We start from the raw sequence: 15,431 nt of genomic DNA, 5'->3' as shown, positions 1-15,431 counted from the left end.
ATGTCATAAACCATGTCCACGTTTTTCTACCGAGAAGTAAAGCCGTGAACACCAAAATGAATTGGTATATCTCTCTAAACCCAGTCAACATTTCACCTCTCCTACAAGAACCATCCACTTGTAATACTCCTTGTCGTACTTGCACGCGAACCGCAAAAATCCACTGAATCCGGTTTCTCAAGACCTCGGACATTTCAGGATTGAGCCCCGGGGACACTCGCTTACTAGTTACAAAGCAGCCAAATCAGATTCAACCTCTGTAAAGGTTACCAATGGATACAAGTAACACACATTACATATAAACAACCCTTGACTAAAGCCGTAATCTATTGAAAAATGGGAATTTCATGAAATTTGCAACTCTACACTTCATTCACTACCCCAGTTATCGGAGTTTCTCGTTTGGGGGGTCATGTCTGTGGTGCGACCAATGCGGCTTTTGTGCGGCTCGTCGAGAATCCAGAGGTAAGCACTGATGGATTAGAGGAACATTCGATTATCCAACCACTGAACAACACCAGCTGCTGGCGTGGCAACAGAGCCCAAACAAGAGCCCGGATTGTACTAACACTGTCCCATTGATTAGGAGCTCTTTTCTTACCATATTCTTGCCTGCCCACACAACTGTTGTTCTCAGGTGTCTGTCACGTGTGAAGTGTCATCTAACATTTCCCAACCAATCACACGCCGCGAATTTGTAAAACCAAGCTACTACCCCCGTACTCCCGGGGAGACACCCGGTTAAATTTTTTCTCACTAACAAATAAGCAAGTAGCGACAGATTTTTGTACGTCAGCCAAACGAAACAGTGCGATAATTCAAAACAGTTCTTCACTTCTTTCTCTTCAGAACCATAGTCTTCTTTGCAAGTATCGAGTTCTTTTATAGACCAATCACATCAATTAATACAATGTTCAGATCTCTCCTTCGTCAGCAGACCACAGTCCAGACCGGATTCAGAGGCATGGCTACTGCCGCTGCCCAAACCCAGAGAATCAAGAAGTTCCAAGTCTATAGATGGAACCCAGACACTCCAGAGATTGAGCCAAAGATGAAGACTTACGAAGTCGACTTGAACCATTGTGGTCCTATGGTTTTGGATGCTATCTTGAAAATCAAGAATGAACAAGACCCAACCTTAACCTTCAGAAGATCTTGTCGTGAAGGTATCTGTGGTTCTTGTGCCATGAACATCGGTGGTACTAACACCTTGGCTTGTCTTTGTAGAATAGATACCGACACCTCCAAGGACTTAAAGATTTACCCATTGCCACACATGTTCGTAGTGAGAGATTTGGTCCCAGATTTGACCCATTTCTACAAGCAATACAAGTCCATTCAACCATACTTACAAAGAGACACCTTACCAGCTGACGGCAGAGAAAACTTGCAAAGTATTGAAGACAGAGCTAAATTGGATGGTTTATACGAATGTATTTTGTGTGCCTGTTGTTCCACTTCTTGCCCATCTTACTGGTGGAACCAGCAACAATATTTGGGTCCAGCCGTGTTGATGCAGGCTTACAGATGGTTAATTGACTCCAGAGATGAAGCTTCTAAGATCAGAAAGGAAATGTTACAGAACTCGATGTCCTTGTATAGATGTCACACTATTATGAACTGTGCCAGAACATGTCCTAAGGGATTGAACCCAGGTAAGGCAATTGCCGAAATCAAGAAGCAGTTGGCTTTCGATTAAAAAGGTTAACTCAACGTCGTGTTCTAATTGATTAACCGTCATGATTGCAACAAAGCTCATATTCATTTCTGAAGATCCCATACTGTAAACAATCACGCTATCAAGACACACATTTGCATTGAATCATACTTAGTGGTTCAGAGATGGTAATGATTAGAGTTCTTTGAATGCACAATAATCTCCCCTTTGTGATTGAGTCGACAGACTGGTTCCTCCTAGAAGAGGCGTTCTACGATCCTAAACGAATAGAGAGAAGCATTACATGGAACTATGTTCCGTTGGTTATACGTTGCAAACAGCAATTGTATATCCACGTTCTTGTTTTGCTGACGTTTTATGTTTTCTTTTTCTCATATTTATTATTTATTTATTCAAACTATCAATATATTGCATCCTCAAGTTTCGTTTATTGTAATTGCTCTTCTATGTGTTCCTTGTGTTGTTCGTTTTCTTAGCCAAGTTCAGGTAATCAAGAATGTAAAAAATTCTACTGGAGGAGCGCGCAGCGGATCCGAGATGCGCTTTACAGCCAGAGAGACACTGTGATAGACACCAATTATTGACAAAGAGGTCTAGTATTGAGATAGGGATACAGTGAAAAGACGGAAAAGTGTGAGAGAATATTAATTGAATGTTAATTGATATGGAGAAGAGTACCAGGCTAAAAAGCAATGGACGGAGAACGCTCGTGAATATAGCTTTCTTCAAGATTCTTCAAAAGACACATAGATTTCTGAATGCTACGACACCTTTTTTCGATTTGGCCCAGCTTTTCTTTATTAGGATTATCCGTCACTCTAGCAGTCAGAGTAGGCTTCAACTTCTTTTGACTTCGCCATGCCCATGAAACCTTAAAAATCGTCGAACTGGATATTCTCTAAGCATATACACACGTGACCGTATTCCCCACAAATAATTCCGTATACGGATTAGTGTGGTAGTTCGAGAATTTCCGCTTTCCAAGGACTATACTTCCATCTACATGTTCGGTGTCGAACATTATTCACTATTCACACAACAGTAGGTGTCCATGCCATGTATGGCACAAAATATGAAATGGGATGGGGAACTCCAACCAAGAATACTAATTTGGGAACAGAAGTTATTTTATCGTCTCCGAGAAAAATAAATAACTCGGAATCAACTTGGCCCTTGGATTCATGATCACCAAGTACAAAGGGAAAGAATCGAAGGTGACAAAATTGCAACAAGCCAAGGCTTCGTGGGTTAGTATCCTTTAGTAATGTATAGTTTGTATGATTCTTAACTCCAATTGGCTCACAATTAAATGGCTATTCAAAACTGGATATGCGACAATAAAACCGGAGAAATTGCGGGGTCGGTTTACTAAAATATGAGTGAACGCCTATTAAGAACTGGGCAGTGATCTGAATGCCCAAAAGGGCTAAAGTTTACGTGCGAGGTTGACCTACCTCAGGATAACCCCTTGTTTCATTTGAAGCAGGTCGTTAATCCCCATTCTTTCTATTATATAATGGATATGCGTATACACTCTCCCCCACCCTTTACAAGGTGAGGTAATTGAATACCCTGAAAATGTCTCGGATAAGATCATTCATTTCTTTGTTTTCAAGAATATATATAGATAAAGATACTTCTCTCCAAGACTGATAGCTAAGTTAAGATATTATTAAAGTCTAGTATATTCAACACAACTAGATTTAGTGCAGTTAGTAACACTTCAATTCCTCATACTTTTCAACAATGGCTAAAGGCAAGGTTTTATTGGTACTCTATGAAGGTGGAGACCACGCTAAACAAGTCCCTGAATTATTTGGGTGTTTGGAAAACGAATTAGGTATTCGTAAGTTTGTCGAGGACAATGGCTATGAATTAGTTAGTACCTCCGACAAGGATCCTGAACCAAACTCAAAGGTTGACAAGGAATTGGCCGATGCGGAGATCGTTATTACTACTCCATTCTTCCCAGCTTATATTACGAAGACCAGAATTGAAAAGGCTCCTAAGTTGAAAATTGCCATTACTGCAGGTGTTGGTTCCGACCATATTGACCTCAATGCTGCCAATGAGAAGAAGATCACCGTCGCAGAAGTGACCGGTTCTAATGTGGTCTCTGTTGCAGAACATGTTCTCATGACCATCTTAGTATTGATTAGAAACTTTGTTCCTGCCCATGAGCAAGCCATCAGTGGGAAATGGGACATTGCAGGCGCAGCAAAGCAAGAGTTCGATTTAGAGGACAAGGTTATTTCTACGGTTGGAGCAGGAAGAATTGGTTTCCGTGTTTTAGAAAGATTGATCGCTTTCAACCCAAAAAAGTTGTACTACTACGACTACCAAGAGTTACCAGCTTCGGCCATTAAGCAATTGAACGATGTATCGAAGATATTGAATGGTAGAGATGACATTATTGAAAGAGTCGAAAGCTTGGAAGAAATGGTCTCAAAGTCTGATGTTGTGACAATCAATTGTCCATTACACGAGAAGTCAAAGGGATTATTCAACAAGGCTTTGATTTCGAAAATGAAGAAGGGATCCTACTTAGTAAACACTGCTAGAGGGGCCATCTGTATTGAGGATGATGTTGCTGAAGCTGTCAACTCCGGTCATTTGGCTGGTTATGGTGGTGACGTTTGGTTTCCACAACCAGCTCCAGGCACTCACCCATGGAGATCGATGAAGAACCCATACGGCGGTGGTAACGCCATGACTCCACATGTTTCAGGTACATCTCTTGATGCACAAGCTAGATATGCTGCTGGTGTCAAGGACATCTTAAAGGAGTACTTCGATGGTACCCACAACTACAGACCACAGGATATTATTGTTATCGATGGTGATTATTCTACTAAGGCTTACGGACAGAGAACCAAGAAATGATCCTATTTCTCTTAATTAAGTTTTTGGCAGGTTCCTATCACTTATAATGACGTATGTTTATTAAGTATATAAAAGTATTCAAAAAATGTTTTCTTCCGTTGATTGCAATCATGTACCATGTAATTATACTGTGTAAAAAAATTTCGCAGCAATACGATTTGCAGTTGCGAATTTTACCCATTGGAGTATTTTGGGTTTAAATTTAATGGCAACAGTCGCACAGTGTAAATAGTCCGTAGTACAAGCTAGTTACAGTTAGAATATGTACAAATTGATTATGCATACATTTATTGTACTTGGATTTATCCCAACTGATACAATACGATTATACCGAAGGATTGGGAAGGAAATTGCTAGAAGACTAAATCAGAATCTCTCTCAAGAACTATCACATACGTCATTCCCCCATTTGCACTTTAAATTAGTATGGAGCTATTATTCCTTTTCTTAAACGCGCAGAACGGGAGTTTTTCCGTTCACCAACGAAAACGGTATTAACGGGTACAGGAGGTCCAATACAAGAAAAATGGCTCGAATGGACATGTGCAACCTTTTCACTTCGGACAGAAATTGCAACTTTTCAAGCTCATAGTCGGATCGCATGGAGACTATAAACGTAGTAAATGTGCGATTCGGAACTTTAAATGGCTACTCCAGACTTGAAATGTACGACGTAATTTGGCGTTGGTTTAGTGTACTGCCCTCATTTCCTGCAACTTAGTTTCCCCACAGAACATCACTGGATGCGATCTTTAAGTCTGCAAAAAAATCTCTCGGAACTGGAACTTGGGGAAGACACAGACTGGTCATTTGTAATGTAGCTTTAATGCTTAATGGTAGCAAAAGGAGTTCTGTGAAACTTGAAATCAGGGATATAAAAGATTCAACATATTCCCTGTAAAGTTGGAATTTAAATTGAAAATCATTATCAAGCTCAATTCATTAATTGTCTAGATAAAAAGCAACAACACACAGAAAGTTCATTCTCATTTTTCAGCCATGTCTCAAGGTAAAGTTTTATTAGTTCTCTACGAAGGTAAGGAACACGCCAAGCAAGTTCCTCAATTACTCGGATGCTTGGAAAACGAATTAGGTATTCGCAAGTTTGTTGAATCTCACGGCTATGAATTGGTTACCACCTCCGACAAGGACCCTGAACCAAGTTCCACTGTTGACAGGGAATTGGCTGATGCAGAAATTGTAATTACAACTCCTTTTTACCCTGCTTATATTACGAAGACCAGAATTGAAAAGGCTCCTAAGTTGAAAATTGCCATTACTGCAGGTGTTGGTTCCGATCACGTTGATCTTAATGCTGCTAACGAGAGAAAGATTACTGTCGCAGAAGTCACCGGATCCAATGTCCAATCTGTTGCTGAACATGTCATTATGACAATGTTGGTTTTGGTTAGAAACTTCGTTCCAGCTCACCAACAAGCTATTACCGGTCAATGGGATATTGCTGGCCTTGCAAAGCAGGAGTTCGATTTAGAGGACAAGGTCTTTGCCACTGTTGGGGCAGGAAGAATCGGTTTCCGTGTTTTGGAGAGATTGATTGCTTTCAACCCAAAGAAATTATACTACTACGACTACCAAGAATTGCCAGCTGAAGCTATCAAGAAGTTGAACGACGTATCCAAGATTCTCAATGGTAGAGACAACATCGTAGAGAGGGTTGAAAGTTTGGAGGAAATAGTCTCAAAGTCTGATGTCGTCACGATAAACGCACCATTACACGAGAAGACCAAGGGTTTGTTCAACAAGGATCTTATTTCTCATATGAAGCCTGGTTCTTATTTGGTCAACACCGCCAGAGGTGCTATCTGTGTTGCTGAAGACGTTGCAGCTGCTTTAGAATCAGGTCATCTTGCCGGATACGGTGGGGATGTTTGGAACCAGCAACCTGCTCCAGCAGACCATCCATGGAGATCGATGAAGAACCCATTTGGTTACGGTAATGCAATGACTCCACATGTTTCAGGTACATCTCTTGATGCTCAAGCTAGATATGCTGCTGGTGTCAAGGACATCTTAAAGGAGTACTTCGATGGTACCCACAACTACAGACCACAGGATGTTATTGTTATCGATGGTGACTATGCCACAAGATCCTACGGTGACCGTAAGAAGTAGTGTTCACGATTGCGCAAGTTATCGTATCTTCATTTTTTTCCAATTTAAAATACTATTTACATATATTTATATCTTTTTAGTTAAACATCTTGATAGTTATATCATCTCATAAAAAAATAAATGCTTTCCTAAAGAACCCTCTTAATAAAAGAAGTTGCAAAAAATTCCGAGTTGTCGCATTTCGCTTTTAGGAAATTTAATTTTTTTCATATCTTTCAGCACAAGACTATATCAGGTCGACCTTCGATGTTAGTTTTGTAATAGGGTCAAAAAGAGATGCAGCGATGAGGATAGTGTCATTGTCAATACTTGAAAAGTTGAGTTTGGGCTACTTGAAGGATCTAGAGAGGAGAAAGAATGAGGGCGCAACCTTTTATGAAGAGACTCAAGATGGTTTCTTAAGTCAATTTTACTGTAAAGGAATGGAGAGTCTTGACCAGACTTTCACGAAATTGCCCACAGAAATACTTAACTACACCAAAATAAATAATGCTATTGAGAACACAATAGTTTTTGGGGACCTTTCAGGATTGAAAGCGTTAAATATACCTATTGGCAAACGTGGGAATAAAACTTCCAAGCATTCGAAAAGAAAAGAAAGTTCCCCAGCCAAGCTTACATTTTCGAACCTAATCGGATCTGATTTAACAAATGGATTTGAAAACTTCAAAAGAGTCAACCGAGCAGAAGTATACCAAATGGAAGATTTGTACCGCTCGATTGAGTTTGTGATAAACAAGAAAACTCAATCAATCAATGACTTCAAATTCATCACGTTGAGAAGAAATCTACTTTCTATGCTTAACGTTCCCATCAAAAAAGAGCCTTTGCAATTTAATGTGATATACTGGCAGAATTTGATTATCATTGCCTATGACTGGCAATCAGAACCCAACGATTCGATGGATAATATTATAAATAATGAGTCAAATGCAGATAGGAATACGTTGTTTCTTCGACTTCTTCAGTATTCAGGTTTCAAGTTCGAAGAACTCCTCACATCAAATGACAACGGCATGGAACTGAGCAAAAGGACAAATTATATTACAAAGAATATCAAGAAGGAAAAAGAAAATATACAGACTACGATAAGAAAAGCAAAAGAGCCCACGGAAGTAGAGTCGGATGTCGATATGGATTTGTCAAAACTAGAATGTGCAGACTTAATGGCCAAATCGATACTGAAGTGCTACTCCTCTGAAAATGAAGATAACAAGAAGAATATAATAGCCGAAGAAGAAGAAAAAAAGATCAAAGAAGAACACGAAGACAACGAAACAACAGCATTCTATACGTTGATTAATCATGAAGTTAATGACATTCCTGTGCATTTTACAGCAGAAATTGATGCATGTAAGATTCCAATGAAATCGGGTACGTCAAACTACGTAGAGTTGAAAACTCACAATGTTCTACCGTCTGGAGATGTTAAAATAAAGGCAACCAGTAAGTTGCAGAAGAAGTTACTTTCCACGTATTGCCAGAATAAGTTGATAGGTTGCCAAGACGTGGTAATAGGGTTTCGAACTTCCGATTTTAGATTGGCCTCTATTAAGAGCTATGATAACAACGAGCTTAGTAATATAATTAATAACGATCCAGTTTTCCTCACTCATACTTGTGCCCTCAATGGAGCTAAGATATTCAAATGGTATAAGCTCTTGATCACTTGGATAGAAAATCACAACAGTAAAGTGACAAAAGATCATAGTGCATCGGAACCACTAATATATAGTTTAAAATTTAAACGAGCAGAGGAATTGATAGACTCTTATCTTGAGTTTTTTCCTATCGAAGACAAGGAAGCTCAGGTTATTTTCGACCAAAGTGTACCGCTTTGGTTCCAAGAGTTCACGAATAAGCAGAGACGGGAAATGAAATCGTAAATGATTGATAGACAAATAGATACACGACATTAATCTAAAACTATTGATATGACCGATGTGATATAATTATTGAATGCTATTTACTGGAAGAGGAATTAAAGTATATGGTATTATGTACAATTTAGACCTGGGAAAGTCTGTGCTTGGATACTTCTATAATGGTGCATAATCTTAAGAAGTCAACTATATTATAGTGCCCTGTGTTATGCTGCTGGAAGAAGAATTGAGAGGCCATGATGGGATAATGATGAAGCGGATATTCTTTCCATAATGCTTACTCCGAAATGGCGTCCTTAATAGCCAACTTTCTCGAGTGTGTGTTGAAGTAATCTCTCAAATCGTTAATGTTCATTTCAGAAGGATCGGCCTTCATCACGAACTTGTCTTTAAAAGTGACCTGAATCTCTGGTTTAATTGTAGAATTCTTTGGCAAAACTTTGTATTCGATCTTAGCAGACGAAGGTACTCTAGCCAAGAATAATCTTGCTGCCCTTCCTCCTGTTGTGAATGGGTCAAATTTAACCGCAACGTTGGCAAAGTATTTCGTTATCATCTTGTCTATTTTATATCTGGCAACAAGAATATGCTTGTGCTAAGAGGTGCAAACATTTAAGCTGGTACCGAAATTTTTTTTGCGAGTCGAGCACTCGATAGTAGTGTGTAAATATGAGCACGCACTGTAATGCCAGGACCAGTGTAGTTAAACAGGTTTACGTATCAAGGGTAACTTGTTAAGGTTGTTGTTGGACAGTGCTAGTATTAAATATAAGTACTATATACTATAATTGTATACTATGGAAATTGTACGATGATCGTCCAACTTTTTAATCTTTGCATTAGCAAAGATCAATGTGTTTCTCTTAATTCTTGTGCTTGCGGCTCGGGATCTACTGCAGAAGCAGATACAGCTGTAGGAGAAGTAGATGTTCTTCTGTTTCTGATTTGGTTCCTCTTTTCCATTACATCATCGTACTTAAGCTTCTTTCTGTTCTGTAAGTGTCCCCAGGAGAAGTAGCCAAGCGGGATGTAACTGAGCAAGGCCGCTTGAAGAAGAAAATCGTAGATCAGATCGTCTGGCACAAATTCGAGACTCAAGAACACGAGAATCATCTCAGCCACCAAGCCGAGCGGGAACGTAAAGTAGAATAGGTGGTATTGTAACCAGAAGAGCTCGCGAGGAGAACTCCTTGTTTTGATCTTGAAAGCGTAGTATGCGAACTGAACCAAGTAAGTTAGACACCACGATAGTATAAGTAATGAATAAGACGTGTGTTTGGCGATCTTTGGATGGGGGAAAATCACCCCGTAACAGATCCATGCCATTCTGGAGCCATTGGCTAAACCCCATAAGTCATTGACGGCAAATGTTTTATTGACCAAAGTCTTCACCATTAGGAAGCCTATTAGCGGAAGAAGGGCCACCACATGAAAGAAATCAGCTATGCCGCCAGGGAGGAACTTTCTTCCTACTAAGGGCAACAATATGAGAAATCTTGCGAGGCAGCAGAACCATAAGGTGGCAGCGGCGGTGTTGAAGAAAAACACGAACTTGAGGTTTGTTGGAAGTGGATACAATGTCATTGGGCGGTCTTGGATGGATGAGTTGCGGTGGGAGGTTGCGGTTCTTGTTGTAGCTGGAAGATGGTATATACTTCACAAAAACTATATACAAAATCAGAGTGTCAATGAAAATACAAAACTATAGTATCACCAATAATAATAATAATACTATGTCCACTATAATCAAATGATGAGAAATAATACCAATGGCAGTAATAAGAATAATATCAAAGATAATAATAATAATATAATAATTATTATTCACAAGTACAAATTACTTGCAACAAACCTTTACAACGACAAAACCTTAAAGTAAGTACATGTATACAACAGTCCAGTGAGGCTGAAGTGAGCGCGACTGTATGAGTGAAAAATTAAGATGAGGGTCTGTTTGCTGTCTTTAACGTGTCTTCAGTAAGTGGACGGGCCAAGAATCTTTGAATATTCCGTAAGTGCAACACTCATAAACCACATACTCTATACTTAAATATCAGGATGAGATTGGCATCATTTGCTGTGTTTGCGTTCGTAGCATTGGCTTTCGTAAGTGCCGCTCAATGGAGCCCTCAGGACTACGAGATCTTCTCTCTCAATGACAAAATCAAAAAGGACCTTGGACAGGAGTATTCGTTCTATTCATGGTTGGGCTTGGAACAGGGGCCTAAGGCTACCACAAAGGAAATCACCAAAGCATACAGAAAGTTATCCAGGACGCTCCATCCAGATAAATACAAGGGATCATCTCGTAAAGAAAGGAAGCATGCCGAAGAAAGATTCCAAAGGTTATCTTTGGTAGGTAATATCTTAAGAGACGTTTCCTTGCGTAAGAGATACGACTACTTCCTTGATAAGGGATTCCCAGAAAGGAGAGGAACGGGCTATTACTACTCGAAGTTCCGCCCAGGCTTCATTGCTACAGTCTTCATTGTCTTTATCATCATAGGAACATTTCATTTCGTGGGTCTTACAATTAACAGACGCCAAGATTTCAAAAGAATTGCCGACATGAAGAACCAGGTCAAGTCTCAAGCTTGGGGAGGATCCCTTATTGCTCCGAACGATGGCTCTGACAGAAGATTGACCAACGAAGCTACTGGAAAGACCTTTGTAGTAAAGAATGACGGAAGTGTCTTTGTCGTTGACACAGACAATAACGATGAATTGATAGAAATCGATGAGCACGACATCAACGTTGAACCTGGCTTCAAGGAGTCTTTATTCTTCAAGATTCCCGTGTATATTTGGAACAACACTGTTGGTAAATTTACTTCCCTTTCCGTCGACACTACGATTGTTTATCAGAATCAACACAAGAAGATATTCGAATTGCCAGACGACGACAAGAAGAAAACCAAAAAGAAGACCCAAAGAGGTAATAAAATCGAATTACCAAATGGTAAGGTTGTCTACGGTAGACCGAACGGTACCAGAAACAGGAAGTAGACAGGTAGACAGTTAAAATACAATGATTATTTATTAATGATGTATAGAAGTGTAAATAAATATGAGTGCTTATGCTTTTTGATATAAATGATACAGATCCTCATTTATGGGGTCCTTTTTGTAAGTTTCTAAATAAATACATTACTCATTATGCTTAGGAACTCTTCGTAATTCATTGCTATCCTCGTCATCCTCATCAGATGAGCTTGACCCTGACAAGTTATCTAAGAAATCATTGTCCAGATAGCTGTTATGGAAGGTTTCCGGTTCAAATTCTTCTTCAATAGTTCCGCTGTTTATATTTCCGTTTGGGGTCATGCTTTGGACGTGGACATCAGGGATTGGGTCTTGTTCCATATTATCGTCCTCATCGTCTAGCGCCAGCTTGTCATTGATGAAAAGGTCATGGTTAGATTTGTCACCCAATATTATCATGTTCTTTCCGCCAGAGTTTGCATCATACGATTCGAGATCAAGATAGCCAACTGTTGACGAGTCAAACCCATACTCCTGATCTCCAGTACCAGCACCGTGACTATGACTCTCATCCGATTCTGCTCCCAATACAACATTATAAACTTCTCTAGTTTTGAGAAGAACTTCCTCAACAAACCAATCCCAATCGTCCGATGAAATAGACTTGACTATTACTGGGGAGATCAAGTCTGGCTTATAGAGCGAAGTGAACTTGACTACCTCTTCTGCGATTAAGATCAAATGTCCCATATACCCGGGTCTAGGCTCCGTGGTATGTTGTCTATAGGACTTCACAATGAGGTCAGTCAAATCACATTTTTCGGGTTTGAAAAGCTCCACAATCAAAAATGAGTTATACGAGTTGAGTTTTCCATTGAAAATTTGTTGAATGAGGTCAAATACCACATTGTGGAAAAAATTGTGCCAAGGGAATTGCGTGAATTTCTTTACAATGTTTAGAAGGATTCCCAGATCAATTAACTTGATTTTGAAATAGTCGCCAACGCAAGGACTCAGCCGGATGTTCTGATCTCTCTCAGTACAAACAAACGGATTTTCAGGCGAGATAGATGGCTCCTCATCCTCGGAGTCTTCTGTGTCGTCCAATGATTCTATTAGTTTTCTATAATCGTTCTCACCCTTCGGCGTTTCTGACGAACTGGGCTCAAAGTGTATGTCATCCAAAGAGACATCATCCAAGCCCATTGTTACATCATGGAGGGAAGAGCTTCCACTGCGAGTTTCTGGGAGCATTGACTCGTTGAGAGCTCTTTTGAGTCTTGAGGGCTGTTGCTGCCTAACATAATCTCTGATTTTGATAATCTTTTTTATTTTTTTGGAGTTTAGTAAGATCATGTTAGAACAGTGCAATAATTCTGCAATAAGTTCTGCGATCTTGAACCGAGTGAAACCTAAAACTTCATCTCCAGCATTAGGGGGAGGTACGGGAGGCAATGCCATAAGCTCCTCAAATTTCTCCAAGTTGTCAGAGAAGATAGAGAGCATTTCACCTAAATAAATAGGATCCCTTGGGCCGGGAGGATTCTGCTCAAAGTCCTTGAGCCACTGGAACATAACATAAGAGTTGATCTCGCCAGTACCATTTTCGCCATTTTGAAGGAGCGAACTGTACGTCCCGCAGTTTAAATCGTAATCAGAGTTATTCTTACGGATGAGTTCTATGATAATTCCCACACAATTATTAATACCATGCTTGTTGGTCATCTTCTTACCATCGATAGTTAATTGGTGGAGCATGATATCATTTATCATAGTATTAATGATTTTGGGGGATACAAGTTCTCTTGTTAAAGAGTTGGGACCAATGTTAGTTTCAAGAACAACAGCAAGTGCAGTATTGGAAGATATTGTAACAAGGGCTTTGATAAAATCTGTGGCTGCCGTCTGCTTAAAGAAAAGTTCATGATTAGGAATCTTAGAATCCACTACGAACTGCGACGAGTCCGACTTAAGGATTTCTATAAGCTTTGGAATCAATGATTGCAGAGACAATGTTTCCAAGATTCCAGTAGGAGAGTCACCTTTATCTGTTTGTATTACCCGAAGGAAGAAATCCATAAGCATAGGAATTTCAATTTTAGAAAGAAAGGTATCGACTAAATCAGGTTGTCTTCTAATAAAGTTGAGGAGTTCTATGCTGTTGTTATCCATTAATTGGTCTAATATGTGCACGATGTACGCCACTGTCGGTGAACTTTCCTTAAGATGAGGCAACAGTATTGTCAGCCAGAGCTTGGACATGATAAGAGGTGTCTCAATAATCCTATTCAGCATGATCCACATGTCGATAGAAAGGATGTCAGAGGCAACTTGTACACATCGACGAAAGCGGTCATCCTCCGACTCTTCTTCAGTGGAGTTCGTAGAGGCATTATAACCAGCTGTGCTTTTGTTGATTACGGGAGTCGTATCTTCAGTTTCTTCAATTTCAACGCGGTCGCTGTCAGACTGAAGTTTGTTCGTAGATGTATCGGGTTGTGAGTTCTCCTGATCTTCATTTTTCGGATCACCTACTTCTATGTTGCCCACCAATTTATCCAAATTTTCTTGCTCTTTCACACCCTGTTCGTAGAAAAAGTCAACACTATCCACTAAGTACTCAAGGAAGCCACTTAAAACTTGTGGTTGAAGTAAAATCTCCAAAAGTTTCGCCCCTCTGGCATCTTTGGAAGTACTGGACGCCACATTATCGTTATTTGAAGACGTCAATGAAACGGCGTCTGCATTGGAAACAAGGCTGTTAGAGCCATTGGATTCATTCTGTGATTGCAGAAACTGAAAACTAGTCACATTGTTATTGTAATTGCTCTTAATACTATGAAGTTCATTGAGGATTTCTTGCAGAAGCTCGGCGTCGCTTAAGAGGTCGCCTGTTGTTACGGATGCAAAGTCCGTGACAGAATCTAGATACTTGTGAAGCAGGGAGTTGCTACTAAGCGAATTAGAAAAGGGCCAAAACGACATGGTCGATTGTGTGGTTTAGTTGGACACTGTGGATACGTCTTGGATCAAATGTCTGTGGGTATGACTTTAGTGTGGATGGCCGTAATACAGCAACTTACGGGAAAGACTGTGGAATGCTAGGCTAGTACAAGATTCGTGGTGGATGCAAGTGATACCAAGGGGTGATTGGTGCATATATTGGACTGTTCTTATCACTGGTGATTGCTCAACGGCGTTGAACAGGGACGCTCTTTACGGGTTGCTAAGTGAAACTACGTAACTAAGTGGCAGTGATTGACGGATGAGTAGCTCGTGAAGAGCGGAATGAGAAACAAATCACAGAAACAGCAAAGCAGAAGAAGTAGTACTCTTGGTCCGTGATTGTGTTCAAATGAGATGTCGTAGCCCTATACGAATGGTCTGTCCAACAAGTCGTGATGAAGATGAATGATTGGTGTCTATGGAATTACACTGATAAGATCAGGTCGCCCAAATGTCTTTTCTTGAGTCACGTGGAACTTTACAGAGTGGATGTTCTGGAGCGATTCTTTGGATTTGAATAGAATGGAGGTTAAGCTCGGTTAATGATTTGAGAGAAAGAAAGAAGTGAGAGAGTGTGAGTGAGAGTGAGTCTATAAGCAGAACAGTCACGTGCGAAAGCTGCAAAAACACTGTCAGACATGTAGGTGTTTGTAAGGGTAAGTAAATGGGAGTGATGTTCGGGTTAAGGTTCTAGATGGGTAACACCGAGTTTTATGGAAGGAAAAGAAAAGTTACGACAGAGGGAATGAATGTGGCTGCCATCGTGTCTTGATTAGTTTGAGAAAAAGAGAGCTAGGAATCCAATTTGCCGTATTGTGGGGTTAATGAGTATTGTTTTTTTATGGGATTATTTTTAGACTCACTAA

General features: G+C 40.0%; 8 protein-coding genes across 8 annotated transcripts; 5 read left to right on the top strand and 3 right to left on the bottom strand. All coding sequences in view use genetic code 12, as the record gives it.

Moving 5' to 3' along the window:
• The first annotated feature begins 780 nt into the window (after positions 1-780).
• SDH2 (succinate dehydrogenase iron-sulfur protein subunit) lies at positions 781-2,098 on the top strand. Its single transcript, XM_064916174.1, has one exon. It carries the CDS (start codon positions 911-913, stop codon positions 1,697-1,699), a length of 789 nt encoding a protein of 262 aa, XP_064777104.1. The 5' UTR covers positions 781-910; the 3' UTR covers positions 1,700-2,098.
• A 1,186-nt stretch (positions 2,099-3,284) lies between these two features.
• Positions 3,285-4,663, top strand: RJT20DRAFT_124200 (formate dehydrogenase). Its single transcript, XM_064916173.1, has one exon. It carries the CDS (start codon positions 3,425-3,427, stop codon positions 4,559-4,561), a length of 1,137 nt encoding a protein of 378 aa, XP_064777103.1. The 5' UTR covers positions 3,285-3,424; the 3' UTR covers positions 4,562-4,663.
• Positions 4,664-5,401: 738 nt separating this feature from the next.
• On the top strand, positions 5,402-6,783 carry RJT20DRAFT_124197 (formate dehydrogenase). Its single transcript, XM_064916171.1, has one exon. It carries the CDS (start codon positions 5,561-5,563, stop codon positions 6,692-6,694), a length of 1,134 nt encoding a protein of 377 aa, XP_064777102.1. The 5' UTR covers positions 5,402-5,560; the 3' UTR covers positions 6,695-6,783.
• A 152-nt stretch (positions 6,784-6,935) lies between these two features.
• Positions 6,936-8,625, top strand: RJT20DRAFT_124196 (uncharacterized protein). The gene has a single exon (XM_064916170.1). It carries the CDS (start codon positions 6,979-6,981, stop codon positions 8,578-8,580), a length of 1,602 nt encoding a protein of 533 aa, XP_064777101.1. The 5' UTR covers positions 6,936-6,978; the 3' UTR covers positions 8,581-8,625.
• On the bottom strand, positions 8,626-9,183 carry RJT20DRAFT_124195 (mitochondrial 54S ribosomal protein mL53). Its single transcript, XM_064916169.1, has one exon. It carries the CDS (start codon positions 9,131-9,133, stop codon positions 8,855-8,857), a length of 279 nt encoding a protein of 92 aa, XP_064777100.1. The 5' UTR covers positions 9,134-9,183; the 3' UTR covers positions 8,626-8,854.
• Positions 9,184-9,315: 132 nt separating this feature from the next.
• RJT20DRAFT_124194 (uncharacterized protein) lies at positions 9,316-10,411 on the bottom strand. The gene has a single exon (XM_064916168.1). The coding sequence runs from the start codon at positions 10,159-10,161 to the stop codon at positions 9,427-9,429; it is 735 nt and encodes a 244-aa protein (XP_064777099.1). The 5' UTR covers positions 10,162-10,411; the 3' UTR covers positions 9,316-9,426.
• A 151-nt stretch (positions 10,412-10,562) lies between these two features.
• On the top strand, positions 10,563-11,619 carry RJT20DRAFT_124193 (uncharacterized protein). The gene has a single exon (XM_064916167.1). It carries the CDS (start codon positions 10,636-10,638, stop codon positions 11,581-11,583), a length of 948 nt encoding a protein of 315 aa, XP_064777098.1. The 5' UTR covers positions 10,563-10,635; the 3' UTR covers positions 11,584-11,619.
• Positions 11,620-11,653: 34 nt separating this feature from the next.
• RJT20DRAFT_11594 (uncharacterized protein) lies at positions 11,654-14,920 on the bottom strand. The gene has a single exon (XM_064915825.1). The coding sequence runs from the start codon at positions 14,542-14,544 to the stop codon at positions 11,725-11,727; it is 2,820 nt and encodes a 939-aa protein (XP_064777097.1). The 5' UTR covers positions 14,545-14,920; the 3' UTR covers positions 11,654-11,724.
• Between the last annotated feature and the right edge of the window lie 511 nt (positions 14,921-15,431).

This window comes from Scheffersomyces xylosifermentans (assembly GCF_036884685.1).
Source record: "Scheffersomyces xylosifermentans strain CBS 12540 chromosome Unknown RJT20scaffold_1, whole genome shotgun sequence".
NCBI lineage: Eukaryota > Fungi > Ascomycota > Pichiomycetes > Serinales > Debaryomycetaceae > Scheffersomyces > Scheffersomyces xylosifermentans.
The sequence above is the reverse complement of the archived record's forward strand: the minus strand, read 5'-3'. Positions and strand labels throughout refer to the sequence as shown.